The 12,970-nt window shown below is 42.4% G+C and overlaps 1 protein-coding gene across 2 annotated transcripts in view; it reads right to left on the bottom strand.

Annotated features, from left to right (window-relative positions):
• The window catches only part of mta2 (metastasis associated 1 family, member 2), a 36,280-nt gene that overhangs the window by 3,496 nt on the left and 19,814 nt on the right, over positions 1-12,970 (bottom strand). For both annotated transcript variants that reach the window (XM_080838564.1, XM_080838565.1), the window contains exons 7-14: positions 11,425-11,527; positions 9,603-9,702; positions 2,564-2,752; positions 2,241-2,315; positions 2,063-2,121; positions 1,711-1,811; positions 1,412-1,551; positions 981-1,209 (exon numbers count right to left, since the gene is read on the bottom strand). In XM_080838564.1, coding sequence (XP_080694690.1) covers positions 981-1,209; positions 1,412-1,551; positions 1,711-1,811; positions 2,063-2,121; positions 2,241-2,315; positions 2,564-2,752; positions 9,603-9,702; positions 11,425-11,527 — 996 coding nt within the window. The remainder of the gene's footprint in view (positions 1-980; positions 1,210-1,411; positions 1,552-1,710; positions 1,812-2,062; positions 2,122-2,240; positions 2,316-2,563; positions 2,753-9,602; positions 9,703-11,424; positions 11,528-12,970) is intronic.

The following is a 12,970-nucleotide window of genomic DNA, read 5'->3' as shown; positions in this document are numbered from 1 at the left end:
CAGGACCAGGCAGGGGCATTAACAACCACTGTTTGGGCTAAAGCAGTAAAAATCATGTCATACAGCACACACACACACACACACACACACACACCTTCTGAAAACCAACCAGAGATACCCCATGAGAAACGGTTTAAAATGAAATCTTTTTCTAAGAGGACATAATCTACTAGAAATGTCAGCAGCCAAAGCCTTTTCTGGGTTTATTTGATTTAAAGTGACACTAAATGCTTCACTGTTTACCCACACCTTGTCTTTCAACCAACCAAGTGGAAAAAGATTTCTTGTCTAGTAGTGTCATTCCCTTGATAATAAGCTTTCTTTAGTTGTAGGATGTAATTTGTAGCATAGGTTGTGCAAGAAATGGAAGTTTAAAATTACCCATATTAGCAACAGCTAAGCATCTTAGCAACAGGACGAGCTCCTAAAAAAAAAAAAAAAAAAAAACACAACAAAACCCACTCCGTTGTTGTGTGGACATCTCGGTCTAATGTGGTGGCATTGGAAGGCCTTGCAGCAAGTCTGATTTCCAAACCGGCTCAAAATCAGGCTCACTCTCAGCAGGTCAGCCGCTCTGTCTGTTTTGTGGTGCGAGTAGCTACTAGTACATGGTTAGGGCTCCAAGATGCACGGCCCTCAGTTCTGGCGAAAGATGGTTGATATTTGAACTCAACAGCCAATCAAATACAACCCCTCCCTTCGATGCTCCTGAAGCAATGTTGTTGGTTGGCTTGAATAGTGTGTTGCTTGGTCCGACCCGCTTCTCATTTACAGAGCCAGGAGTGTGAAGTAGCGTCAGAGTTGTCTTTGAGCAAACACACCGAGTAGACAGCTAAAGGGCTTCGTGGACAACAAGTGTCCTTGATTATAATGGAGGACAGTACTTTATATCTTTCCTTTGTGAAACTGGAGATTAAATCTCCTGCTGATAGAATACAGAGTGAACGCCGCGCCCCTGTCCCCTTCCCCGCCCCACTTACACTCGGCCTTAACGGCGTTGGCGTTGATGGAAGCGTAGGGGCGCCGGGCGGCTCGGCGCGGCTGCAGGATGTCCTGGCACACACGGCGGGCGATGCGCGTCAGCTTGGTGGTCTGCAGGATGAACGTCTGCCGGTTCTTGGCCAGTAGCTTGGCGCGGCCCGCCGCGCTGGTGAACGGGGACATGCCCTGCACTTCCTGACGGGTCAGGTGGGTGCGAGGCGGCGCGTCCTATTGGTGGAGGGTGGGGAAGGAGACAGCAAAGGTTAAAATGGTGCTCTGTGGAGAACCAAAGGAGATAGCTCACTGTAAATACATTGGTTAAAGCTTAGCAACAGCTATAAGAACAACACTAACAAACACCATCCACGTAGTTAAGGTGCAGGTCTATCAAATAGAAAGAGATAATGTTGAGTGTGATGCAGTCACATACTGTGCCGGTTCTTGTGGCGCCCTCTAGCTGCGTGGGGGTCTTCAAGCCACCATACTTCTTCCAGTAGATCCAGCAGGAGGAACACAGGCGGCACTGCAGGTTGGCAGGACCCCAGGCGTACCACTGAGGGGACTGGGCAGCTGCAACACAGGAAAAAAAAATCAGTGTAGAACCCAAAACCTTACGAGAAAACAGTCATGAGAGCCTGTGCTAAAGCACACACACACACACACACACACACACACACACACACACACACACACACACACACACACACACACACACACACACACACTTACTGTGACAGCTTTCACAGCTCAGCCCTTTTTGGAAGCCTGCAGCTCCATTCATGCCAGGCTTGTTGCCAGGAGCCATAATCTGATTTGGGTTGGGTTTGGTGCTGAAGGAGGAGAAGAGTGACAGAGAGACTGAGTGTCAGAGGGACAGAGTGTGAGTGTGTGCAACATTATATTCTGCTAATTGCTCTGAGCAACGAGCAAGTCTTTGAAAGAAAGTGGATCTTAACTGTATTATAGTGTGTTAACGAGTTCTGAAATTAAGAGTTGCACTGATTCTGAAATTAAGAGTTGCGCGCCCCCCCCCCCCAGGGCCCAGTTCTTAGAGCTGGGTGTGCCTCCACAGACCACTCACTATGTGGGGATGTAAACTTGCTTCAGCTTGCTGTCGGCCTCAGCTGCTTTCAGTCGTTTCTGTGAAGAAAACAAGAACAAGAACAACGTTGCATAAGAGGAAACTGAACTGAACCGGAGGGAAATCAACTGGATTGAAACCAAGACACGGTGCAAAAGAGGAAGAGGACCGCTAGTACCTGTTGAATGTAACGATCAGTGGTCTTCCACATGTAGTAGAACTGGACCACACTGGCCAAAGACTTCCATGGCAACTGAGAAGGAAAAATTGGGAAGATGGTGTTATAAAACACTGGTGATTGTTATTGAAAAACAATTAAAACCTTTTAGATTAATTATTTCAAACTACTCGCAGTATCCAGATAAATACTGGACAATACTTAATACTGAATCAAAAGTGAAACGGGTGCTTCACAAGAAAAAAAAGTTGTGCATTATTTTTTGTTCATTTTCATGTTAAATTATTTTCTGTGTTTTTGAGAGCTGGTCTGGGATGACTTACAAAGTCCTGACGGATGTCGTTGAAGTCCTTGCCGTACTTCTCCAGCGCCTCCTCAAACAGCATGGCCTCCGAGGCGCTCCACTCCTCCATCTCGTCCCGGCACAGCACCGGCCCACCCTGTGGCACCAGCGTGGACATGGCCTTAGCCAGGTCATAGCCGTTCTTCTGCAGGGTGTCCATGGCATGAAACTGTATAGGGAGAGGGGGGAGGGGGGAAAGAGGTAGACTGCTTTGTAAGCGTCCTGGATCTACTGTACAAGGCTATAATAGGAAAAATCATTTTGGTACAGTTGTGCTTTTATTATTGGGGGTGTGTCATAGTTTGTGCTTGTATTATTGGGGGTGTGTCATCAGGCTTTTAGCTAGGATTTTTTGAGTGGGGGTCCATTTTGTAATTGAACCTAACACGGCGAAGCCCCGGTGACCCAGCAAAACTAGGGGGGTATGGGGGCACGCTCCCCCATAAGATTTTTTTTGAAAATAACCTTTTAAATAGTGTCCTCTAGTGCAGGGGTTCTCAAACTTTATGGGGCCAGGGACCCCTTAAAGGGCAGAAAATATTCCGAGGACCCCCTCATAATAGCATCCCAAATTAAACCATATAGGCTTATAGCTATTTGTAATGTTATATGCTTTTGGACTCTTTTACTCTAAAATCGTATACTAATATCAGAAGAGTTTTAGATAGTCATTTTATTACATTTGGCATTACTTGATAGTATGTAGGATAGATTTTTAAATGATCTTTTTGTAAAATGTGCTAAATAATGTTTACCTTACATAAAACATATTGATGGAAACATTTTCTTTTTATCAAAGCAGATTGTAGGGTTTTCCAATACAACTCAGATTGTAGGGTTTTCCAACGGAGATGATTTATATTTAACAAAGACATTAACAAATAGGAAATATCCACCAAATGTTATCAAACACGTGTATCCCCAACTCCATCTCCGTACAAATCTGTTTACAAAAAATATGATTAACTCTTATCTGTGGTGGTATGGTTAGTATTAGCATCCAGCAAGATATTAATGAAAACTACATGGTGACATCATAGAATTGATTATACACGTACAGCCTTTTCTTTCTAGAGTTTAATTTTGATGGTGAACAGGGCGTTCTTGCAGACAAATTGAAAGCTGGATCAACGTCTTAAACGAGAATACATGCAATATGGCCATCCGATATGCCTACGGCTAACCTATCTTTAAAAAAGCGCCTTCTGCAACGATAAACACGACCCGTATTGATGGAAGAATAAATGCATCACTTGCCAGTTAACATTACTAGCGTGAAAATCCGCGTTATGTTAGCCATTGTAATACGCATCGTCAACATTCTGTGATGGGTAAAATCGCTTGTCGCTAAACTAAGGCAACTCCTGTTAGGCTGTATATGGGTGACCTTGGGGGTGTTCATGTTTATAATCACATTTGCTAACCTGTCGTTCTGAGAACTCTCTGAAAAGTTCATATGTCTGTTTGAGACGTGCTTAGCCATATTTTACGTGTTACCTCCCTTTGCCTGAGTGGCTTTGAAGGATGTTTTACAGACGGGTCTCTGTGTGTCGATAGACTTTCCTTCAGTCTGCTTCCTATCCGAAGTACTTCCAGATCTCACTTTTTTTTGTTTTCAAAAAAGCAGAGGACGTCGGTAAGAGCTCCTGCACATGAGGCCAGATGACTCGTTGTGAGTTGCATGTGCAGACGTGCAGGCAGCCCTGAGGGAGCGGAACAATGAGGGCGCTCTGATTGCGTGCTACTACCTATACTGAAAATATGCAAAATCGTATCGGTTTTTTTACGTTAGGTTTCCGCGGTACCTTTCTAGTACCGGTACATCGTGTAACATTAGCCTATATGTTTTGTATACTGTATCGCATTCGCAATACATTAAAACATTTTTTATTTAATTTTTTTTAAATCTTTGGAAGCCAGACTTTTTCGCGGACCCCCAGGCAAGGCGTCGCAAACGCTGCTCTAGTGGGTTTAAGGAAGATAAATTAACAAATTTAGATTTATTATATGGCATAAACATATTGAAGACATCCGCTGAGATTTTGTTTTGGATATGTGTGAAGCAGGAGCACCCTGACCTGGGAGAGAAAGCTTAGGAGCAGCTATACCCTTTGCCTCCACATATTTATGTGAGGACTCCTTCTCTGCAATGACTGTGATCAAAACAAAGCAGAGAAACAGACTGTGCCTGGAGAAGAGCCTAATCACAGCAGTTGCCTCCCTTTTTTTGAAAATAACCTTTTAAGGCGAGACATGGCAGGTGAATAGGGTAAAAAATTTAAATACAAGGGATCACCATGAAACTTTACCAGTTGACTACATACATCATTACAAGAAAAAAATGTATTACAAGTTTTATAATTTTGCATATTTAATTATGCTAATTATGCTGGATCTCATTAAATATGCACGTTTTTGCATATATTTCAGGTACATGAATCTTAAACTGTGATGAAGCCAGGACCAAAATTCTTTTTTTATTTTGTTTATATATCAAATGACAAAAAATACTCAGATGGATTTTAGGATATCTGCTTTTATGACCTGGGAAATCAAAATATACTGTTCGTGGCCTAAAAAACCCTATTTTCGCCATGATTTCCAGGTAAAATGACCCATAAATCTGGCCAGGAACAATTTATAAATAAATCCATCTGTAGATGTCTTCATAACAATGCTATGTGTGAAACTGGGAAGTGTGGTGTACCTAGGTTCTACATAGGCTGAGAAATGTGTACCTAAAAATGAAAAAACACTCATTTTGAGAAAACCGCATTTAAAGACAACACGTGGGGCACTGAGCGAATCACGTTAGCAGAAAAGCGCCGTCAGCCAATTAATCCCTTCAGAAAGTCAGGATTGGTTGCTGAAAAGAAAGGAAATGCCCATATTTGGATTACACAGCCTTCTGCTCGAGGCTCATAGCGTTAAAGTCATTCCAGGCAGGACAGATGTCGTGTAAAAAGACGAAACGCTGAACGTGGTTCAAGGGAGAATTCTTGGTAAAGTTAGGAGAAAATGGATGCCGCGGCTGAACTAAATGCAGTGAAACAGACACTTAAATGTGTAATTTTGACGTTTTCTTTATGGTAGTATGAAAGATAACAAGTTAAAGAGGCAAACTAGCCCAAAATCTGAAATTTGACCAGGGCATGAAAAAAATCGATATTTCACCTGCCGTGTCTCGCCTTAAATAGTGTCCTCTAGTGGGTTTAAGGAAGAGAAATTAACAAATGTAGATTTAAAATATGGCACAAAAATAAACATATTGAAGACATCTGCTGAGATAGGTGCTAATTATAGTTAATGTCAGATATCCTCTGTTCAATTTTCAAACTCTCCCTCACTATATGACTTTTTTTGCTCGAGCAATATTCCATGACAAATGATACGATGCCAACGTGACCGTTTCAGAGTACTTCGTACATTTAAAAAAAAGCCAAGTCTGTTTCTCTGACTGACGTTTCAATTCAAAGTATGTACCTTGTGCTTGTACAGCTCTGTGCCTTTAGGAACTCCTGGGCTATGTTAGCATTGTGTGTGGAGAGAAGGCGCTGTCAGGCGCTCCAAGTTTGAGGCTTTAAAATGCGACGTCTGGCATATTAAGCAGAGGGGTTTTCCATTTCGCTCCGCAAATAATTCCTTCCATTCAGGCAAGAACGTGCGGTGTTTATCTTCATATTTTCGTTTAGCTTTAAGCTTTGCTGGATCCATGGCATTCTTTTAGTAGCTACTGCTAGTCTGGCTAGTAACTCTCTGCGACTGGGTGCACACATTAGAATGTTTCATGTTTGGAACATTAACGTTACTTGAAGACATCTCTCAAGATCGCGTGATGACACAATATACATGAATAAATACCCCAATCAAATCGGACAGCTTTTTGTCTGTATTTCGTGCAAAATATGCATTTTAGATGTTTATTTTACAATATGAAAATTCTGTACACCAAGAGAAAAGTCAGTGAGCAGCACTCGCGCTGGAGCCGAGCCACACGTCAGCCGGCAAGGAGCTGCATGCGGCTCGCCACCCCTAATAGCGGTAAACTGTTGTTTTACGTGTTACAACGTGATTACGCTCATTAGCGTTTGAACAATGTTGAGAGTTATTGTAAACACGTTTAAAAAAAGTTTGACTGAGTGAAAAAAGGGACGAAAAACTTAAGGCGTTTGTAGGGCGTCTGCCTAAAAGTACTGCGTCCAATTTCTTATTATTTTAGAACAGTGCGTCCAAAAGACGCACGGACACATGCCTAGCTAAAAGCCTGTGTGTCATATAGTTTGTGCTTGTCTTATCAGGGGTGCCATATATAATAATAATAATTCATTTTATTTTTAAAGCACTTTTCATTCAAAGGAATCTCAGAGTGCCTACATATTAGAAAATAGCTATAATAATACAATAAAATTAAAAACAAATTTAAATATTAACATAAGCATAACAGAAAAGATTCAACACAAGGCCAGAAATGCCTTCCTGAATAAAAAAGTCTTAAGTCCAGCTTTAAAGGAATCCAGCGTCTGCGTTGCCCTTAGGTGGTCAGGGAGGCTGTTCCATAAATGTGGCGCTGCCGAGCAAAAGGCCCGGTCGCCCATGGTGCGACGCTTGGTTTTGGGGACGCGGAGGAGCAAGCTGTTTGAAGACCTGAGGGTGCAGGTGGAGGTTTGGGGAGTAATTAATTCTTGCAGGTAGGGAGGTGCATGTCCATTTATGCATGTATGGGTGATTATAAGGACTCATATTTCCAGACCTTCATCAGAATCCTGGCAGCGCTGTTTTGGATGTATTGCAGCTTCTGGATGTTCTTGCCAGTGATCCCATAGAAGAGTGAATAACAATAGTCCAGTCTTGAGGAGATAAAGGCGTGGACAAGCTTCTCTGCATCTGATAGGGTTAAAGTGGGGCGGACCTTGGGGCGGACCATAACCATATGGCTTTAATATAGCTCTGCTCATTAGCTTAATGCCAGTAGCCTCATTGCCACCACTTCCTGCTTTGTCATATTAGTCAAATGCAATCCAGAGTTCTTTCAATAGTTTTTGAATGTATTTACCCCAGATAGGCGGACATATGAATTTCAGTTCATATTACCTTATGGTATGGATAATCATATTTTCTCTGATAAGAGCCAGCTGGTTGTAGGTTATATTTTTGTTATACAGGACAGTAACTGAATTATCCTGATGGCCTAACAGAAGGTGCACATTTGTTTTAATGGGAAATGTAATTTTTTCTAGGCTACAAAATATTATATAGTATTTAGACATAGGTCTAGGGCTGGATTATTACCCTTTGAATCAAATCGAACCATGAGGCCAGTGATTCACACCTCTAGGTTGCACTGTTGTAAGAGAGTGTGTGTCCTCACCATTGTCATATATGACCTTCGAAGGTATGCCAGGGGGCAGAAGCATGTTGTATAGCATTTAAAGCTTGGATGCATGTGTACCAAAGTTTAACACTGTGTGCATATCTGAGACTGTGTGTGTGTGTGTGTCTGTGACTGTGTGTGACTGTGTGTGACTGTGTGTGCAGGGATTAAAATTAACGTCGTCCCGCCGTCCCGGGGCCGTATTCAATTGTCATTGGGACGATAAACAATTTAATTTGGGACGACGTCGGGACGACAAGAATTTCAGCCCGCTTTTTATTGCACTTGCAACTCATTTAAACGGAAAAGAAACGCAATTTCAATGTCCTTGAATGAAGACATTAGACACTGACAATAAATCTGACTTGACTTGAAATGGACTCGCGCCTCACGTTTGTGTTCTATTAGTGACAACAGTGGCGGTCCGTGCATTTCACGACTAGGCCTTCAGTGATGTCCTACACGATGTTAAACTGAGTGAATCCACCTCTTAATACCATCATTATGACGCCATGGCTCTCGAACCATATATTTATACAGAAAGGCAGTATAAAAGTGAGCATTGCATCACCTTAACATAGTCGAGTACAACAGACTTAATTAATATTTCCGGAGCATTTAAAATCAATACGTATTAACAATACATTAAGAGTAGTAAACTCTCAGTTATATGATCGCTTGGATATTACTGTCACAACTTAAAAATAAAAGGCGATTTTCAGGGATTAGTCTACAAAGTTTTATTCAGTCCACCGAAAGTAGCCTATGTGAGCTTTAACAAGTTTGTCCACTAAACATCGCATTGTCCCACCTGCAAAGCAGTTTCATTAAACTTCCTCTCCTCACGATATCCAGTTTTTCTTAAGGGTTCCATCTTGAAAATGGCGTTGTAATTGTATCAAAAACTGGAATTATCAAGTTGGTGTAAACTAGTTTATTTGAGTTGGTTAATGTAATTATATTTAGTCTTACCAATTGAAACAACTAGCATAATAAGCATTGCAACCGATGTACGTCGTTTTCACATTAGCCAACTAAACTGAGCACTGAAGCACTGCACCGGTCTGCCTCAGTATCCAATCAAAGGACGTTTACGTGTCACGTTCAATTCTGAAGGCCTCAGGGAAGATTTCTATTCTCGGGGAAGATTCTTGGAGCCTGGCAACACATGATAGCTGAAATATGATGAAAGCTCCAACATAAATAAACAACGCAGAAAGCTATGAAATCAAGAGAATGGACTATGGGGAATAATTTAATACATATTTATGAAAAGAAAATATTAAAATTAAATTAAATTAAAAAGGAAGTTCCTTCCTGAGTGGAAAAAGACATATTCTTGTATTAAATGGGATGCAGGAATAGGAATGTCATCTCAGTTTTAAGAAATGACCCAAACCAATTGAGAGAGTTTTAATAAACAGTTTTGGATTTTAAATCTATTGCCAGCAGCAGTTTTTATTCTTGTATAATCTTAATGAAATTCATTGTTTGAATTAATTTGCACCGAATTTCGTTTTTTTTTTTTTTTCATAAAATTCGGGACGGTTCCGGGACGTTTGAAAATGATTTTCGGGACGGTTGCGGGACGGTGGTGAAAAAAGTTAATTTTAATCCCTGTGTGTGTGTGTGTGTGTGTGTGTCTCACCAGCGTGATGTCTCTGGATGCAGCTGCTGCACTCATGTGCAGGCTTGGCTGGCGGATAGAGCTACTGCAGTCCAGAGCACGAGCAAATGTCCCAACAGCCCTGTAACACACACAGACACATGCAATGTCTTTACTACTGGACAGCACCACACTATACTACAGCAAACACAGGCACATCAGTGATCACTACAAATAAACACACCAGGCAAGCATGCGCGCGTGCACACACACACACCCTCTCTTACACAATTAGAGACACACACACACACACGCACACACACACACACACACACACACACACACACACACACACACACACACACACACACACACACAAGCAGTCATAATCACCAAACCGCTTTATCAGATTTGGACAGCCCATTAGATATGTGCAGACACTCAGACACACAAACTACTACCTCTAATAATAACAATGCAGCCTTAACAACGCAACAACAAAATATAATCTCTATGGTCTCCAGACATGCACTCCATATTAACTGGCTTACTACACAGTCATTTTTATTAAACCATCACACAGCACTATTATAGCATTATTAAAATACACACACACACACAACTATGTATAAGACACTAAAATCCTGGTGCAACCAATGGCTGGTCCCTGGGGTATTGTGAGCACACATACCCAGTCACCCTCAACACACAACAACCATTAAAACACCTATCTGGGGACAGGAGCTTAAGGAGCACAGTCGTAGCTAATGATTTGGTAGCACAATGTCATTGGCACATAAACACATTATTAGATGCTCCCTGAGCGCTTCAGAGAGGGAAACGTCTGCATGGCAGGACCTGTGCTGTCCTTCTCAGACACATAAATGAACTCTAGAATTAAAATCACCTCTAATTATGATTAACCACTTTGAATTATAATGTAAATGACTAATTCAGGTTGGGTACTCAGCATATACACAACTGAACACTGGGACACCGATGCTTGATTATCTGGTTATTAGCTCATTCTTTATGCATGTTCTATGTCCAGCCACAAGGGGGCGTCCACTTATCCACAATGGTCACAGAGTGGAGTTCAGAGAATGAACTCTCTAAAAAACAATAAAAAACTTCAGAGTCTTTCCCAAGTGCAAATGAATGAAACTACATCTGCAACATTGATAAAAGAAGAATGTCCTCCATCATGTCATTATTATTATTTGACTATACTGAGATTGAATCCAGGCCATACAAACAGTCCACTATGGATTGGAAGCCTGAGAGGAATAATCTCAGAGTGACACACAGTAAGAGAAAAAGAGGACGAGAGACTGATTCTTCTACTGGCATCTGTGGCAAAGAGGGCAGGGGGGTCTCTATGGAAACGGACACAATTTGTGATCTGGTCTCGAGGGTTCACGTGGGAAGTGAGAGAGAAGAAACAGCCACTACAGAAGAGAGAATGAGAAAGGAAGGCAAGGAGAGAGGGAGAGAGAAAGAAAGAAAGAGAGAGTGAGCGTTAGGCAGAAGAGAGGGTATTCTATTCAATTCCAAATGGATTCAATCTGACTAACTTATATAGAGCCATTAACAACAGACAGCCTCAAAGCGCTTAACAGAGCCCGAGGCCTGCGCACCCTAGAGCAGGCACATGGCGACGTAGGTAAGGTAAGACTCATGAAGGCAGGAAGGACACTTACCGAGCCACCACCAGGAACTGGTCTATTTGAAGCACACTCACCGAGCCACCACCAGGAACTGGTCTATCTGAAGCACACTCACCGAGCCACCACCAGGAACTGGTCTATCTGAAGCACACTCACCGAGCCACCACCAGGAACTGGTCTATCTGAAGCACACTCACCGAGCCACCACCAGGAACTGGTCTATCTGCGCGTCCTTGAGCAGACTGTTGGGGTCCCACACTTTAGACTCCAGCTTCTCCTGCACACGGTTGTCTGACTCGCCTGTGGAGGAAAAGAAGGACCCACGCATGACAAACACATTACAAAACTAGACGGGCACTCAACGAGTGCAGACCTCGGCCAAGGCCAATGGTGCACCAGGGCCAGCAGATGGCGCCAAGGCCAATAATAATTAAAAAAGCACCCTCTCACACAATGTTACAGAATGTGCAAAAAAATACAAAAAAGTCCTGGATGAATCACTTGATCCGGATCTGCCCCAAAATGGATGGGGTTCTTCCTTGTCTCATGTCACACCCCTCCACCCAGTTTCATGACTGTCAGTTCCGTAGTTTTTGCATTATCCGACAAACAAACGGAACCGAACACATAACCTGCTTGGCGGAGGTAACTAATACGCAACCACACAGACAGACAGACGGACAAACAAACAGACAGACACACACAGTAAATCACACACATCACACACGTGGATTCTCTATTCATTGGGTGGCCCAAGCTTCTGGATCCCTGGAAGCAACTTAAATATGTGCATCTAAACAAAGATCTCATCAGACCACTCAGGTCCATAAATAGCCGCTGCTTAAGATGACATGGGCGGACGGGAGAGAGGAGGGTGACTAAGGGAATGAAGGGCAGGACGGATAAGTGCAGATGAGTGAACGAGGGAACAGAGAGGGAGGAGGAGGAGGAGGAGAAAGAGGTCCATCTACAGCAAAGGTGACTCATAAGTAAAGGGCTGCAGACGGTCACATTTGACCATGATGAACCCAACATGAGAGTGCGCACACACACACACCGAACACACACACACACACACACACACACACACACACACAGTGTCAAGGACACTACAGTAGAGCCACAGCGGTACAGAAATCCCCTTACTGTGGTATTCAAAGAATGCCACCTTGCAGTTTGCAGTAATAATAGTGTTTAAAGAGTCAACAACAAACATCATTAGAAAGACTATTTCTGCATGGAATGTCTGTCTTAATGATTCTTTGATGTGCAGTCACAAGCGCAATAGCCACCTGTATTTGCATGTTGCATGCCATATTCACATGTATTTGAATGCAATATTTACATATTTAACTTCTGTTTTCCAGGAGATAAATGAAATTCTGAAGCGTTTTCCTGTTGTGGAAGCAATGGTGGGGACTAGAAATTATGTGGTGACTGAGTCCTACACTAGAGACAGTACTTTCTGAAAGCGTGGCCTCATTCAACTGTTCACAAATATAACTCCAACAACATAAACCAAGTCACACCTTCAAGTGTGCAGTTATGGAAAATGATCATGCAATTTACTCCTTTTCACTGTGTCACACCCCATCAACTATGATATCAACCCAGATAATTGGTGACTCAGGATTGGCACTAGTCACGTCCTACAGGTTTGCCAACCCCACTGTATTACTTACTGTCTAAAGACTGAACAATGACACTTAGAATAGCACTTGGTTAAGAGCATCTTTTACGTTT

Source organism: Sprattus sprattus (assembly GCF_963457725.1).
Source record: "Sprattus sprattus genome assembly, chromosome: 5".
Taxonomy (NCBI): domain Eukaryota; kingdom Metazoa; phylum Chordata; class Actinopteri; order Clupeiformes; family Clupeidae; genus Sprattus; species Sprattus sprattus.
This window is presented reverse-complemented; position numbering and strand designations above follow the sequence as displayed.